At 38.6% G+C, this 13,540-nt stretch overlaps 1 protein-coding gene across 2 annotated transcripts in view; it reads left to right on the top strand.

Annotated features, from left to right (window-relative positions):
* The window catches only part of CHD1 (chromodomain helicase DNA binding protein 1), a 67,583-nt gene that overhangs the window by 34,284 nt on the left and 19,759 nt on the right, over nucleotides 1–13,540 (top strand). For both annotated transcript variants that reach the window (XM_034440737.3, XM_034440736.3), the window contains exons 13-18: nucleotides 7,536–7,625; nucleotides 8,430–8,620; nucleotides 9,537–9,725; nucleotides 9,842–10,004; nucleotides 12,677–12,829; nucleotides 12,950–13,021. In XM_034440737.3, coding sequence (XP_034296628.2) covers nucleotides 7,536–7,625; nucleotides 8,430–8,620; nucleotides 9,537–9,725; nucleotides 9,842–10,004; nucleotides 12,677–12,829; nucleotides 12,950–13,021 — 858 coding nt within the window. The remainder of the gene's footprint in view (nucleotides 1–7,535; nucleotides 7,626–8,429; nucleotides 8,621–9,536; nucleotides 9,726–9,841; nucleotides 10,005–12,676; nucleotides 12,830–12,949; nucleotides 13,022–13,540) is intronic.

Raw genomic sequence — 13,540 nt, 5'->3', positions numbered from 1 at the left:
TTATTATTTGTTTTTAGATAAGACATTAATTAAAATATAGTGACATTATTTAATAGTTCGATATTTGGTTGAACAAGAGAAAACAGACTGTAAAATAGGAAATAGATCTCATATGTAACATTTATATTTAACAAATCTCTTTAATTGGCTACAGATAGAATTAAAAGCTGATAGCATGGTTGAATAGTCTGGATTTTGTTTTTTCTTTTTTTTTCTTTTTGTAAATTTTTTTTATTTTTTTCCAAACATAAACATAAAATATAACTTTCAAGAACAGAGTTTCGATCCAGTCATAGATGGTTAACATGCTTACATTCTTTTAACACGCTCTATTCCACTTTTCCATTTACATCTTTTAAAAGTTTAAAACAGAAAAAAAAAAACAAATTTAAACATAAAATTCTAACACTTTCATCTACTCTAAACAAATCTAATATATCAATACAGTTTTAGTTTCAAATTAAATTTTAACTCATTATCTCTGTATCTATATCTCAATCAATATCCAAATAGTTATTAACAATATTCTAGTGTCTTATTCTAATTAAATACCTTACAATTTTATCACCAGAATTATCAAGTTCAATTTCAAAACAACTCCATTTTGTTAATATTTATAAAACACAATTTTATCAACATCTTAATTATTTGACCCTTTTTATCAAATCAAAATATCTTAAACTTTCCAATTTGATATCCCACATGTTACACAGTTTTATCACAAGAACATATTGCTTATTCTCCAAGTTATCAACTCTTTTGAGATTATTGCCAATATTATCTCCTCCCGATCTCCCAACGTTACTGGCTGATTTCCAGCATATTGTATTTGGCTAGTTTCTAGCATAATCTTCTCCCAGACTCCCTCCATTGTTTGGCTGACTTCCAGCATATTTTATTTGGCTAATTTCTAGCATAATCTCCTCCAGAACTCCTTCCATTGCTTGGCTGATTTCCAGCATTTTATGTTTGGCTGATTTACAGCATAGTCTCCTCTAACTCTCCTGCCATTGTTTAGCTGATTTCCAGCATTTTAATTATTTTCCCACTTACTTCCTCCGAGTCTCTAACTCTTATCTAGTTAGTATCCTTCACCTCATTATTTTAGTTTTCCCTTACATCATAATTATCTATTTGGTCTCTATGTCTCAGCATATTTATCAAAATTAATTCTCATTATATTTCATAGTAATCATCATTTCCAATATTTGTTGAATTAAATCACAATTTATCTCTATCATCTGTGCATTTCATAGTTTCATTCAATAATATGTTAATCAATCATAGTCACCGGTCTAACTTTGTTTGCAGAATATAGTTGAAGCATATTACAACAAATAATAAGTTTTCTTAAAGTTATCTCACATTAGTATACACTTCTCATTGTAATTTTTAACCACTTAGTATATAAATCCCTATTTTAATTGCCATTTATTATTTTCTTTCTTTATTATTCCAAAAACCTTCCTGTTTTAATCCCCCCCCCCAAAAAAAAACCTTTTATTCCTTTAGGCTTTTAAGCATTACATTACAATTTAATTACATTTAGTTTAAATCTATTTTGTTTCTTCTTTTTCCTGTCTGTCCACATGTTCCACTTCAAAGTTCATCTTTTCAAATTAAAAGTTCTACATATCACTTTAATGCTCTTATAATGTCTGCTCCAAGCGTGATGTATCCACTTCCTGTCTTGTGTTCGTGCGCCATACCTTCTTTTTGCTAAATCTGTAAATTTCCATTATAGAAAAGATCCAAGATCTTTCTTCTTTCTTCTTAAAATCACCCAGAACAGGATAAAAATTTCCAAAATCCATTAGTCTAATGTTAATTCCAAAGTAGTCATAATAATCCAAAGTAGAAAGCCATTTAGGATATTTCTTTTCCAAACAGAAAGTAAAATCTCTTCAATCCACTCTCCTGCTTAGTCACCACAGACTTCATGGCAATTTTGTAGCCATCCGTCTGTCAATCTTCATTAACTTCGTTAACTTTCACAGGTTTAGATTCCCAAAAAAACATTTCTTCAATCCACTCCAAAGGAAAAAAAAAAGAGTCCAATTTTCCAAATTATTAAAAACAAATTCTTCTAAGCCAAATTAATTAATGCAAAGTTTGTTTTGGGTCTCCATTCCCCCCCCTTTCTTTTAAATCTTCAAGCCCCACGGATCTGTAGCCTCTGTTTAAGGTTGGGGTCTTATTTTAAAAAATACTCCAAGTAATCCCGTTGTTTGCCTGGGTTGGTGTCACCCACCCAGCTTTGAAACGCTCGTTCTTTCTTCTTCCTCCTGCACGATCTTGTGTCCCAGTCTGCTGCGGCTTTGTGGAAGCCGCCATGGCTGCCTACCCCGCCGCCGATTTTGAGGATTCCCTCTGGCCTCCGAGGAACTTGCCTGTTCCTCTTGGCCCTCCGAGGCGCTCCTCTTCACCCCCCATTCCTACAAGATGGGGGTCAGTCCGAAGACCGGTCAGATAGCGGTTTGTCAGTTGGGGTTTCTGCGGGCTCGTTAGAGCCCGCTAATTCCCCAACTGTGGTGCCGCGGCTCCAGACAGGATTTTGTTTTTTCATTTGATACTTAATGAAATGCTTTATCACAAACAAAACATTAACAAATTCATTAGCCACTTTATCCTGTATTATTTTTCAGCTAATATATTTTAATTTAAAGTGTTTAATGTTTTACTGATAAAATGTAAATATTTCTTTGAAATTTTTAAGGAGCTAGCTTTTCTAGGAGTAATATTTTTTCAGCTTTTTTCTTTTCCCTAAGGTAATCCCTTGATCCACAAATTTTTTGGCAAGCAGGAACATTTGAAAAATTTGAGAAAAAATTACAGTCTTTGGGGGGGGGGGGGGCTTTCAAAAAAGGCATGGGTAACTGCTAACAAAATAATTGTCATTTGTATGGCATAGTCAGACCAAAAAGGAAGAAAATATAAAGGATATCAACAGACATGTCTCTGAGTATATTGTCTCTTGCTACAGATATTGTGCCGGAAACCTCCTTGGAACCATTGTCATAATTATTTGAAGAAGTCATTATATAGTTTTGCATTCTAAAAGAGTCAACATTGAGTCATTAAATGCTAGAAAAAATGTCTAGAAAGAGTACGATAGTAGTCTACAGTAAAAAGTTAGTCCTATCCAAACAATGTTCTTACCTACACAAAACAGTGTAGGTAATGAATTGTAACACAAGACTTACTCTGCAGTGAATTCTACATATATTTACCCATGCCAAATGGCATATCTAATGTCAGGAAAGAGGCTTCAATTTATTCATTAGTAAGTTTTGATTCTAATGTCAGGAATTCCGAAAAGTAAATTTCTTACAACACTAAATAATTGCATAAAATCAAAAACATGGCAAACTTGTTCCCCAAACAAGTTTGGGGAATTGACGTTATCTGGTTTGCAGTACGGTAATGTTATCCTTGATGCCAATATTTTGGCAGAATCCTAGATTTGATAATTTTCAGCAATCTGTGATGAATTCCAGGATAATTTAGGCAAGTATTCCCTTCCTAAAGGACATCCTCACCTACAATTTCATAATCATAATTTAAATAGTTACATTGTGAGAACCCCCCCTAATAAGTAAGCCTCTAGAGAAGACATACTGTCTTCCAAAATGTTCCAGCTCAACATCTATTAATAATTAATCTTTTCTCTGAAGTCAACCACTCCAGTTGGAAGTATGTTACATAAGGAGGCAAGAATCCTCAAATTATCACCTTGTCAGCCTTTTGCATATTATTTTCAAATATGTATGCCATCTCTTGAAGAAAATGGATGAATAAAGAATACAAAATCCTTAACTCAAAGCTGGCAGGTTTTCAAAACTAATTACAACGTATTTTATCACTTTTTGTATTGTGTTTTAGTTTTATTTAGTTTAGTTTTATTTAATTTGTATACCGCCCTATTCCCGAAGGACTCAGGGCGGTGAACAGGCACAGAATAAAACACGTAAAATACAGAAATTAAGAACAAAAGTAAAATCAAATTAAATCAATTTAGCCCAGACAAATTTAAAACCCCAGGTTAAGAGCAAATTAAAATTTACATTAAAAAAGAATGGGAAAGGTTAGGCCAGACCAGCCTGGTGAAATAAAAAGGTTTTAAGAGTGCGGCGGAAGGTCCGTAGATCCGGGATTCTCTGTATCTCCGGGGGGAGCTCGTTCCAGATAGTAGGTGCCCCCACAGAGAAGGCTCTCCCCCTGGGGGCCGCCAGCCGACATTGTTTGGCCGACAGCACCCGGAGGAGTCCCTCTCTGTGAGAGCATACCGGCCAGTGGGAGGCCGTTTGCGGCAGCAGGCGGTCCCGTAAATAACCAGGCCCTAAGCCATGGAGCGCTCTAAAGGACGTAACCAAAACCTTGAAGCGTACCCGGAAGACCACTGGGAACCAGTGCAGCTCGCGCAGGAGAGGTGTTACATGGGAGCGCCATGTCGCTCCCATAACCACCCGCGCGGCCGCACTCTGCACCAGTTGGAGCCTCCGGGTGCTCCTCAAGGGGAGCCCCATGTAGAAAGCATTGCAGTAGTCCAGGCGGAAAGTGACGAGGGCATGAGTGACCATGTTTAAGGAGTCCCGATCCAGAAAGGGACGCAACTGGCGGATCAGGCGAACCTGATGAAAAATCCTCCTGGTCACGGCCGTCAAGTGCTCTTCTAAAGACAGCTGTGAATCCAGGAGGACGCCCAAGTTGTGAGCCCTCCGTGGGGGCTAGCGATTCGCCCCCGATAGTCAGCGATGGCGTCAACTGATTATATTGGGACGTCAGAAACCACAGCCACTCGGTCTTGGACGGGTTGAACCTGAGCCTGTTCCTTCCCATCCAGATCCGCACGGCTGCCAGGCACCGGGACATCACTTCAAGGGCATCGTTGGGGTGGTCCGGGATTGAGATGTACAGCTGAGTATCGTCAGCGTACTGATGGTACTTCACCCCGAAACCACGGATGATCTCACCCAGCGGCTTTACATAAATGTTGAACAGAAGGGGCGAGAGGACCGATCCTTGTGGCACCCCACATATAAGGCAACTCGGGGTTGACCTCTTCCCCCCTGCCAACACAAACTGCGACCGGTCGGAGAGAAAGGAGGAGAACCACCGCAACACGGTGCCTCCCACCCCCAACTCTTCCAACCGGTGCAGCATGATACCATGGTCGATGGTATCAAAAGCCGCTGAGAGATCTAATAGGACCAGGACAGAGGAGCAACCCCTGTCCCGAGCCCTCCAGAGATCATCCACCAATGCGACCAATGCTGTTTCCGTGCTGTACCCGGGCCTGAAGCCCAACTGGAACGGATCCAGATACGCCGTTTCATTCAGGTGCTGGGGAAACTGTCACGCAACCACACTCTCAACAACCTTTGCAACAAAGCGAAGGTTGGAGACCGGACGATAATTCGACAACACTGCCTGGTCCAGGGAAGGCTTCTTGAGGAGAGGCCTCACCACCGCCTCTTTTAAGGCGGCGGGGAAGTCACCCTCACCCAGTGAGGCATTTATAATCCCCTGGAGCCAACCTTGCGTCACCTCCCTGGAAGCCAGCACTAACCAGGAGGGACACTGGTCCAACAAACATGTGGTCGCATTTAGTCTTTCCAGAATCCTGTCCACGTCATCAGGAGTCACAGGATCAAACTCATCCCAGATAACATTCTCAAGACCTGCCCCAGTCGTCCCCCCTGAACCTACCCAGTCAGAATCCAGATCTTCCTGAATCTGAGTGATTTTGTCATGCAGATATTGAACAAAATCCTCGGCTCTACCCTCCAAGGGGTCCTCCCGCGCTCCCTGGTGGAGTAAGGAGCGAGTCACCCTAACCAGGGCGGCCGGGCGATTATCTGATGACGCAATAAGAGCAGCAAAATAATTACATTTCGCTGCTTTTATCGCCACTAGGTAATTCCTAATATGAGATCTTACCAGTGTCCGGTCGGATTCGGAAAGGCTGGCCCTCCAACTGCTCTCTAGGCGTCTTTTCCAGCGCTTCATCTCCCTCAGCTCCTCAGTGAATCAGGGAGCCAGGTGAGATCGGCGCCGGGTCAGAGGCCGCAAAGGCACGACCCGATCCAGAGCTCCAGCGGCCGACATATCCCAGGCGGCCGCTAGTTCTCCAGTCGAGGCGTGTGCCAGAGCCTCAGGAAATGGCCCAAGCTCCATCTGGAACCTATCAGATTCCATCAGGCGCCTGGGGCGGAACCATCTTACCGGCTCCGCCTCCCTGCAGCAGGGTGCAGCGGTTCGAAGGTCAAGGTGAAGGAGAGAGTGATCTGACCATGACAAGGGCTCGGTGACTATATCCCCTATCTCAAGATCACTCAACCACTGTCCAGAAACGAAAACTAGATCCAGCGTGTTTCCCCCCTTGTGGGTAGGGCCATGAATTAGCTGGGTCAGGTCCATAGCTGTCATGGAAGCCATGAACTCCCGAGACACCTCAGACGCCTCACCCACGGACGGCAGATTGAAATCCCCCACGACCATAAGTCTAGGGGTATCAACTGCCACCATGGCGATGACGTTGAGTAGCTCAGGCAGGGCTGCTGCCACATGGCAGGGAGCCAGGTATGTGATCAGCACACCCATCTGAACCCCATGACCCCACTTCACAAGGAGGGACTCACAGCCGGCCGTCTGAGGGACAGTGGCCTCCCTCGGTCTAAGATCTTCTTTAATAATAACCACTACCCCCCCCTCCCCTCCCCTGTGGCCTTGGCTGATGAAATGCATGGAAACCTGGTGGGCACATTTCTATGAGGGCCCCCCCCCCCTCTGGGCCCAGCCAGGTCTCCGTAATACCTGCCAGGTCCGCTCCCCCCTCTTGCACGAGATCACAGATGAGGGGGGCCTTATTTACTACAGACATGGCATTGCACAGCATCAGCTGAAGGCCTGGGCCCTGAGGAACTGAGCAACCTGGGGAACGGGTGGAGCCTTGGGGGCCGGGTGCTTCTTCCAGGCATCCTCTCACGATGCTTGGGCAGATATAGTATGTTCTAGAGCAAAGTCAGGAGACTGTCCCCTCAGGTAGGAATGGCAGTGGTGACCCGGACTCCCTCAGGGCCCATACCAAGCTGTCCATTTGTCCACTAGTCAGGGGCAATAGTTGAAATAAGTTGATAGAGAATTGCAGTTTTGGTTTATTTTCATTGGCATTTATTAATTTCAGATCAACTTTTGACTTGATCAGTTAATGAGAAAAGCTTTAAAAACTGAAAGTGCTGCTTTTTAAGTCTTTTGATTGGATTGAATTGCACTTCAATCTCTTCACCAGATGGATAATGGGTTATCAATGGATTTTTGCTATCCTTCTTTCTGATAGAGAAGTTAAACAGAGCTGTTTATTAATCCCATTTCTATTTTGTGCTCCTTTCCTATTCCATATATTAGCATGTGTTTATACAATTTGTGTTTATATTGGTGTGTTTTAAAATTAATAAAATTGTTTATATTAGCTGTTTCATAGATTTTTTTTAAAAAAACCTGTGGCCTTGTATTTCACTGATTTTTTCTTATAGATAAGAACTCATGAATGGATGCATCCACAGACAAAACGATTAAAATTTAACATCTTATTGACAACCTATGAAATTCTGCTGAAAGATAAGGTTAGTAATTAGACTGATTAATTTAATAATTTCTAAAGATTATAACTGAATATTCAAAACACGTTACTTTTTCAGTTAAAAATAAGAAACTAGATTGATAGTTATGATACATACCAATAACTATCAAATATAGCTTGGATGTTTTGGATATTTCTCTTCAAAGATGGAAAAAACGAGGCCTATCATCAAAAAGAAGACTGAATCTTTCAGAATGCTTTTTATTCTACCCTGTTTCCCCAAAAATAAGACCGGGTCTTATATTAATTTTTGCTCCAAAAGACACATTAGGACTTATTTTCTGGTTAGGGCTTATTTTGGGGGAAATACGGTACTAAATGCATCCATCTGGCTGACAATCTTATTGGGCTTATTTTGGGGGTAGGGCTTATATTATGAGCATCCTGAAAAATGATGCTAGACTTATTTTCTGGTTGGGTCTTATTTTCGGGAAAACGGTACTTCCTCCTTCAGCAAACTGAAAGGGGACATTCTTAACAAGATTGAAAGAAAATCTTGTGCACCTATAGGATTCATTTCTTCCTTTCAATCAGAATTATGGAAAAACGTATGATTTGATAAGGCTGGTAGAAATAATTTCCATCCTGTTGGAAAAAAAGAAAAAGAAAACTAATCAACACTATGCTTCCAGGGCTTTGGATAAAATGGTTTCTCTGCCTTCTTATATTATTGTTTACTTACCTGTGTAATTTTTACTGTCCATAATTTACTTTAAATTGTTATATTAAATATATTTTTCTTTTAAAAGGAAGCATACTTATTGTGGGTTTTTTTCCTTCTAAAAAGTCATTCCTTGGAGGCTTAAATTGGGCCTTTATAGGAGTAGATGAAGCCCATCGATTAAAAAATGATGACTCCCTCTTATATAAGACATTAATAGACTTCAAATCTAATCATCGCCTTCTTATCACTGGAACACCTCTACAAAACTCCCTGAAAGAGCTGTGGTCCCTGCTTCATTTCATCATGCCAGAAAAGTAGGTAATCATATTGCATGGCCTTATTGACAAACATATATAGTAAGGCTGCAATTTGGTTTATATTTATCTTGTTTTAATGGATAAAAACTTACCTTTTTGAATCACCCTGTTTCAGTTCTGTTGTATTTTGGGTGCTATTTCTACTCAGATAAAACTTGATAACTTTGCTACTTTATTATATTTAGACTTTAAATTTTAAGAAAATCAGTAACTATTACATCAAGAAATTTAAACTGGCTGGTTTAGAGATAAATTACAAATTCTCATGAAGGCCACCTATTATATACATGGCTGTGTGGAAGAATCTTTTCAGAATTAATTTTCACTGACTTTAAAGGGAAAAAATATATCCAAAATGCTGCAGACTAGGGGTGTCAAACTTGTGTCATCATGTGACAAATCGTGACTTTTTTCTCCTTTGCTAAACCAGGTGTGGGCAAGCAGCCCATGGCACATCTGGCCCATGGGCCACGAGTTTGACAGCCCTGCTGTAGACTGTAAAATCCAGTATCAGTGAACTGATTTAGGGTTTCTTTTTAACATAAATAGAATGAATCTCAGTGCTCATTTTCTTGCTTACTATAAGGTAACAATATATGAATGGTGCTGATGGTTTAGTCCAAATATCTACTTTTATCTTTGATAATCACCTAGATGCTTATAGAAACAACAAGATATCAGTGTAAATGTCATGTTCCCCTCCTTAACTCATAATTATTTAAAGATGTACTATTCGTAATACTGGAAGTAACACATAGCCACAGTTGAGTGATCATTACACGAGGACCACCTGTAATTCTTAAGTATTATTTTGTATTCTGAATATATAATACTTAGTGAAACTAATATTTAAATTAATTTAATCTCTTTGAATGTATTGCAAATTAACAATGGGGGGATTTTTTTATTGAAGATTCTCTTCTTGGGAAGATTTTGAAGAAGAACATGGGAAAGGAAGGGAATTTGGTTATGCAAGCCTTCACAAAGAACTTGAACCATTTCTGTTGAGGAGAGTTAAGAAAGATGTAGAAAAATCTCTGCCTGCCAAGGTTGAACAAATTTTAAGAATGGAAATGAGTGCATTGCAAAAGCAGTATTACAAGTAAGTCATTTATTATGTTTATTAGAACGATACAAAATACATGCAAATTGCCATGTCTCTTGTTTTATGTTTTGTTTTCTACAGTCTTGTTATCAACAATGTTTTTAATGTCATAGGTGGATTTTAACAAGGAATTACAAAGCCCTAAGTAAGGGCTCAAAAGGCAGTACCTCAGGCTTTCTGAATATCATGATGGAACTCAAAAAGTGTTGTAATCATTGCTACCTCATTAAGCCACCAGATGATAACGAATTCTATAACAAACAGGAGGCCTTACAGGTAAATATCCATTAAATTGTTATATTATGTACTCCAAGAGTCACACATTTGAGTGAGATTTAGTGGTTTGTCACTCAAGATGCTGGTTTTATTATACTTTTACAGTTATATTATATATATCTTCTTTCAGTTATACAGTTTACAAAACAGAAAAATAAACGCAAGAATCAAGCCTCGTTGCATTCTTTGAGAGAGTGACCAAATTAGTGGATCAGGGAAATACTGTGGATATGGTTTACTTAGATTTCAGTAAGGCAAGATCATTTCAAATTCTGTTATTCTATGTTCTAAGCAAAGGAAAATAAGTGGATTAGAAATATTCATTTCACTTAAATTGAACTCTAGCAAGAATGAGTGGCTCTGGGATTTGGGTACTGCCAATTTCAGGTCTTTGGTGCTGGAGGGAAATTTATGAGCCCAGACAGATCCACACTACAATCTGGGGTCCTTCTTGACTCAAAAAGCAGGGAGTAGTTGTGGCTAAAAGGCTCTTTGCACTGCTTTGTGTCTTGCACCAGTTGCGCCTATTCCTAGATGGGGTGCTCTGCTCACAGTCAGTCATCTAGTCATTTCCCAATTGGATTACTGTAATGCATTTTCTATGGCAGGGGTAGGCAACTGTGGCCCTTTTACAACCTGTGGACTTCAATTCCCAGAATTCCTGAGCCAGCTTGGCTATCTCAGGAATTCTGGGAGTTGAAGTCCACAGGTTGTAAAAGGACCACAGTTGCCCACCTCTGCTCTATGGGGTTGCCTTTAAAAATATTTGCCTGCAAAGCCTTACATTTTGATCACACAAATTTATCTCAACATTTTTTTTGTAAAACTGAAAACTATTATTTATAATTATATTAAGCAACTGAAATTACTTGTAAATTTGTTTTATAGTAACCGTTAGAAATCAAGCAAATAAGCAACAGTCTGAAAAAGAGAGACTTAGGAAGGTGTACCTTTTATAATAACTTTCTCATGATAACTATAGATAAGATTGAATTGGGGACAGTATGTGAAATTATGTATGTAAATACATACATACAAGATACTAGTAGTCCTTGATACAACCATTCATGTAATGACAGCTTAAAATTATGAAGGGCTTAGAAAAGGTAATTAAAGACTTGTACTCACACTTATAACTGTTGTACTTTCCCTGTAGTCACATGATCTAATTCAGGCACTTGACAACTGGCTCACATTTATGATTGGTTGCAGTGTCCTATATCACATGATCACAATTTTATGTCAGTTTCCAGCAAGAAATGCCTATTAGAAAAGCCTGTTACACTTAATGAACATATGATTTCCTTAATGACTGCAACAATTCACTTAATGACCATTGCAAAATTTGTCATAAAATCAAGTCTGATTTGATTTATGATCACAATGACTTACACTAGAAATTCTAGTCACAATTGGGGTCATAAGTAGAGGACTATCTGTAAATTGTCTCCACAAGGATAAATGCTATTTGAATAAAACTGGGATGCATTCTATATCTGACTGCCCTTAAAAATGGATGACTAACTTAATTTGGAAGACTGGTAATAAGGACTAGATAACAGAATCTGGTATGCTATTGCATCTTTTCTATTTCAGTCTATGTCTTTATCAACTTTGAGATCTTTAGAGATGGTCCTCCTTACGCTGAGGGACCAAGATACAAACTGGAAAATTCTTGATGAGAATTCTATTTTACTAGGGGTTCTTAGGCATTTCTCCCTTTTGGCTTAGACCCATTTCTCTTGTGTACAACAGCAAAATATGAGTGAGTTGTCTCATATGGTTGTATAAAAAACATTGCTAGGTAGTACCAATACTAGTCTTACTTTTACGCAATTTTAGTTTATGATACACTTCTATGGATTAATATATGTAAAGCCAAGATTAATTTTTTTACTTTACTTTGGGTTTTTTTTTATTATTTTAGACATGGGGTTCTAGCAATTCTCATAGAAATGCATTAATGTTGTCTTGTAAATATATAACATATATTAAATATATATATTAAATATATATATTAAATATATATAAATATACATATCGGACAAATACAATTGAGAGAGTCCAGAGATATTTTATGAGAAACGCCCTCCATTCCTCTACCTGCAATAAAATACCTTATGCCACCAGACTTCAAATTTTGGGCTTAGACAACTGAACTACGCCGACTTTGGCCTGACCTAAGTGCAGTATACATAAAATTATTTGCCACAATGTTCTACCTGTCAATGACTACTTCAGCTTGAACCACAACAATACATAAAGCAAATAATAGATACAAACTCAAGGTAAACCGCTCCAAACTCGATTGCAGAAAATAAGACTTCAGTAACAGAGTGGTCAATGCGTGGAATGCACTACCTCACTCTGTGGTTTCATCCCCAAACCCACAAAACTTTAACCTTAAACTCTCTACTGTTGACCTCACCCCATTCCTAAGAGGTCTGTAAGGTGCGTGCATAAGAGCACCAGCGTGCCTACCATCCTTGACCTAATGTTCCTTCTATTTGTATTCATTTTATGTATTCAATTCATGCTTATACTTATATATATTACCTTATATATGCTTGACAAATAAATAAATAATATAATCTTCTTCCTGTCAAACATTTTTTTTAAAAAGAAACAAAAACAGAAAACTGAAAGTGTAATAATTTATTTTTCATTTAAAGAACTTGATCCGGAGTAGTGGGAAGCTAATTCTTTTAGACAAGCTGCTGATTCGCTTACGAGAGCGTGGCAGTAGAGTACTTATATTCTCTCAGATGGTGCGGATGCTGGACATCTTAGCTGAATATTTGAAATATCGTCAGTTTCCCTTTCAAGTAAGAATGTTATTCTTTAGCTACATGACTGAGTGCATTTGTTTCCATTATTGAATTATTCATTATTCATGCTTGTTTACATACTTACACAATTGTTTTCTCTCTCCACCCTCTCCACAGAGACTAGATGGGTCAATAAAAGGAGAAATTAGGAAACAAGCATTGGATCATTTTAATGCAGAAGCCTCTGAGGTAGGCAGTTAATTGTCTTTGTCTTTTTTTAAGATAAGTATTAGGTCCCAAACTAAACATGCACAGACACAAGCAAGAAGTTTCAAAAATCAAATAAGTATGCTTTAAATTTCCAAGTGCAAAGCAGCAGACAAAAAAAAAAAAAAAATAGAGTAGGCTCCAAGAGTCAGAGTGTAATAGAAAATTTGTCAGCCAATTGGGGGTCTAAAATCAAAGTCATGGGATTCAAAAGTCAAGATTCAAAGTATACAAAGTCTGGGTTAGTGAATGGTTGTGTCCAACAGAGAGGCTTTGCTTTCCTGCTTTACTTAAATAGAGTCTGTTGATACTGCTCATTATGGGAGGGCACATGTCAGCCTTATGAAGCAGACCTAACAGTAAACATGACCAGATGAATTAATTCTATTTTATTGTAATGTTACATTAACAGAATTTTGCAAGTATGAAAGTACTCCTCCTCCTTGCCTTTATAGTCCAAAAGCTAGGAAGCTTCATGTCCCATCCACGTTCTTATTGTGG

The sequence above is a fragment of the Pantherophis guttatus genome, chromosome 2, assembly GCF_059756535.1.
Source record: "Pantherophis guttatus breed Tessera chromosome 2, ASM5975653v1, whole genome shotgun sequence".
Lineage (NCBI taxonomy): Eukaryota > Metazoa > Chordata > Lepidosauria > Squamata > Colubridae > Pantherophis > Pantherophis guttatus.
The sequence above is the reverse complement of the archived record's forward strand: the minus strand, read 5'-3'. Positions and strand labels throughout refer to the sequence as shown.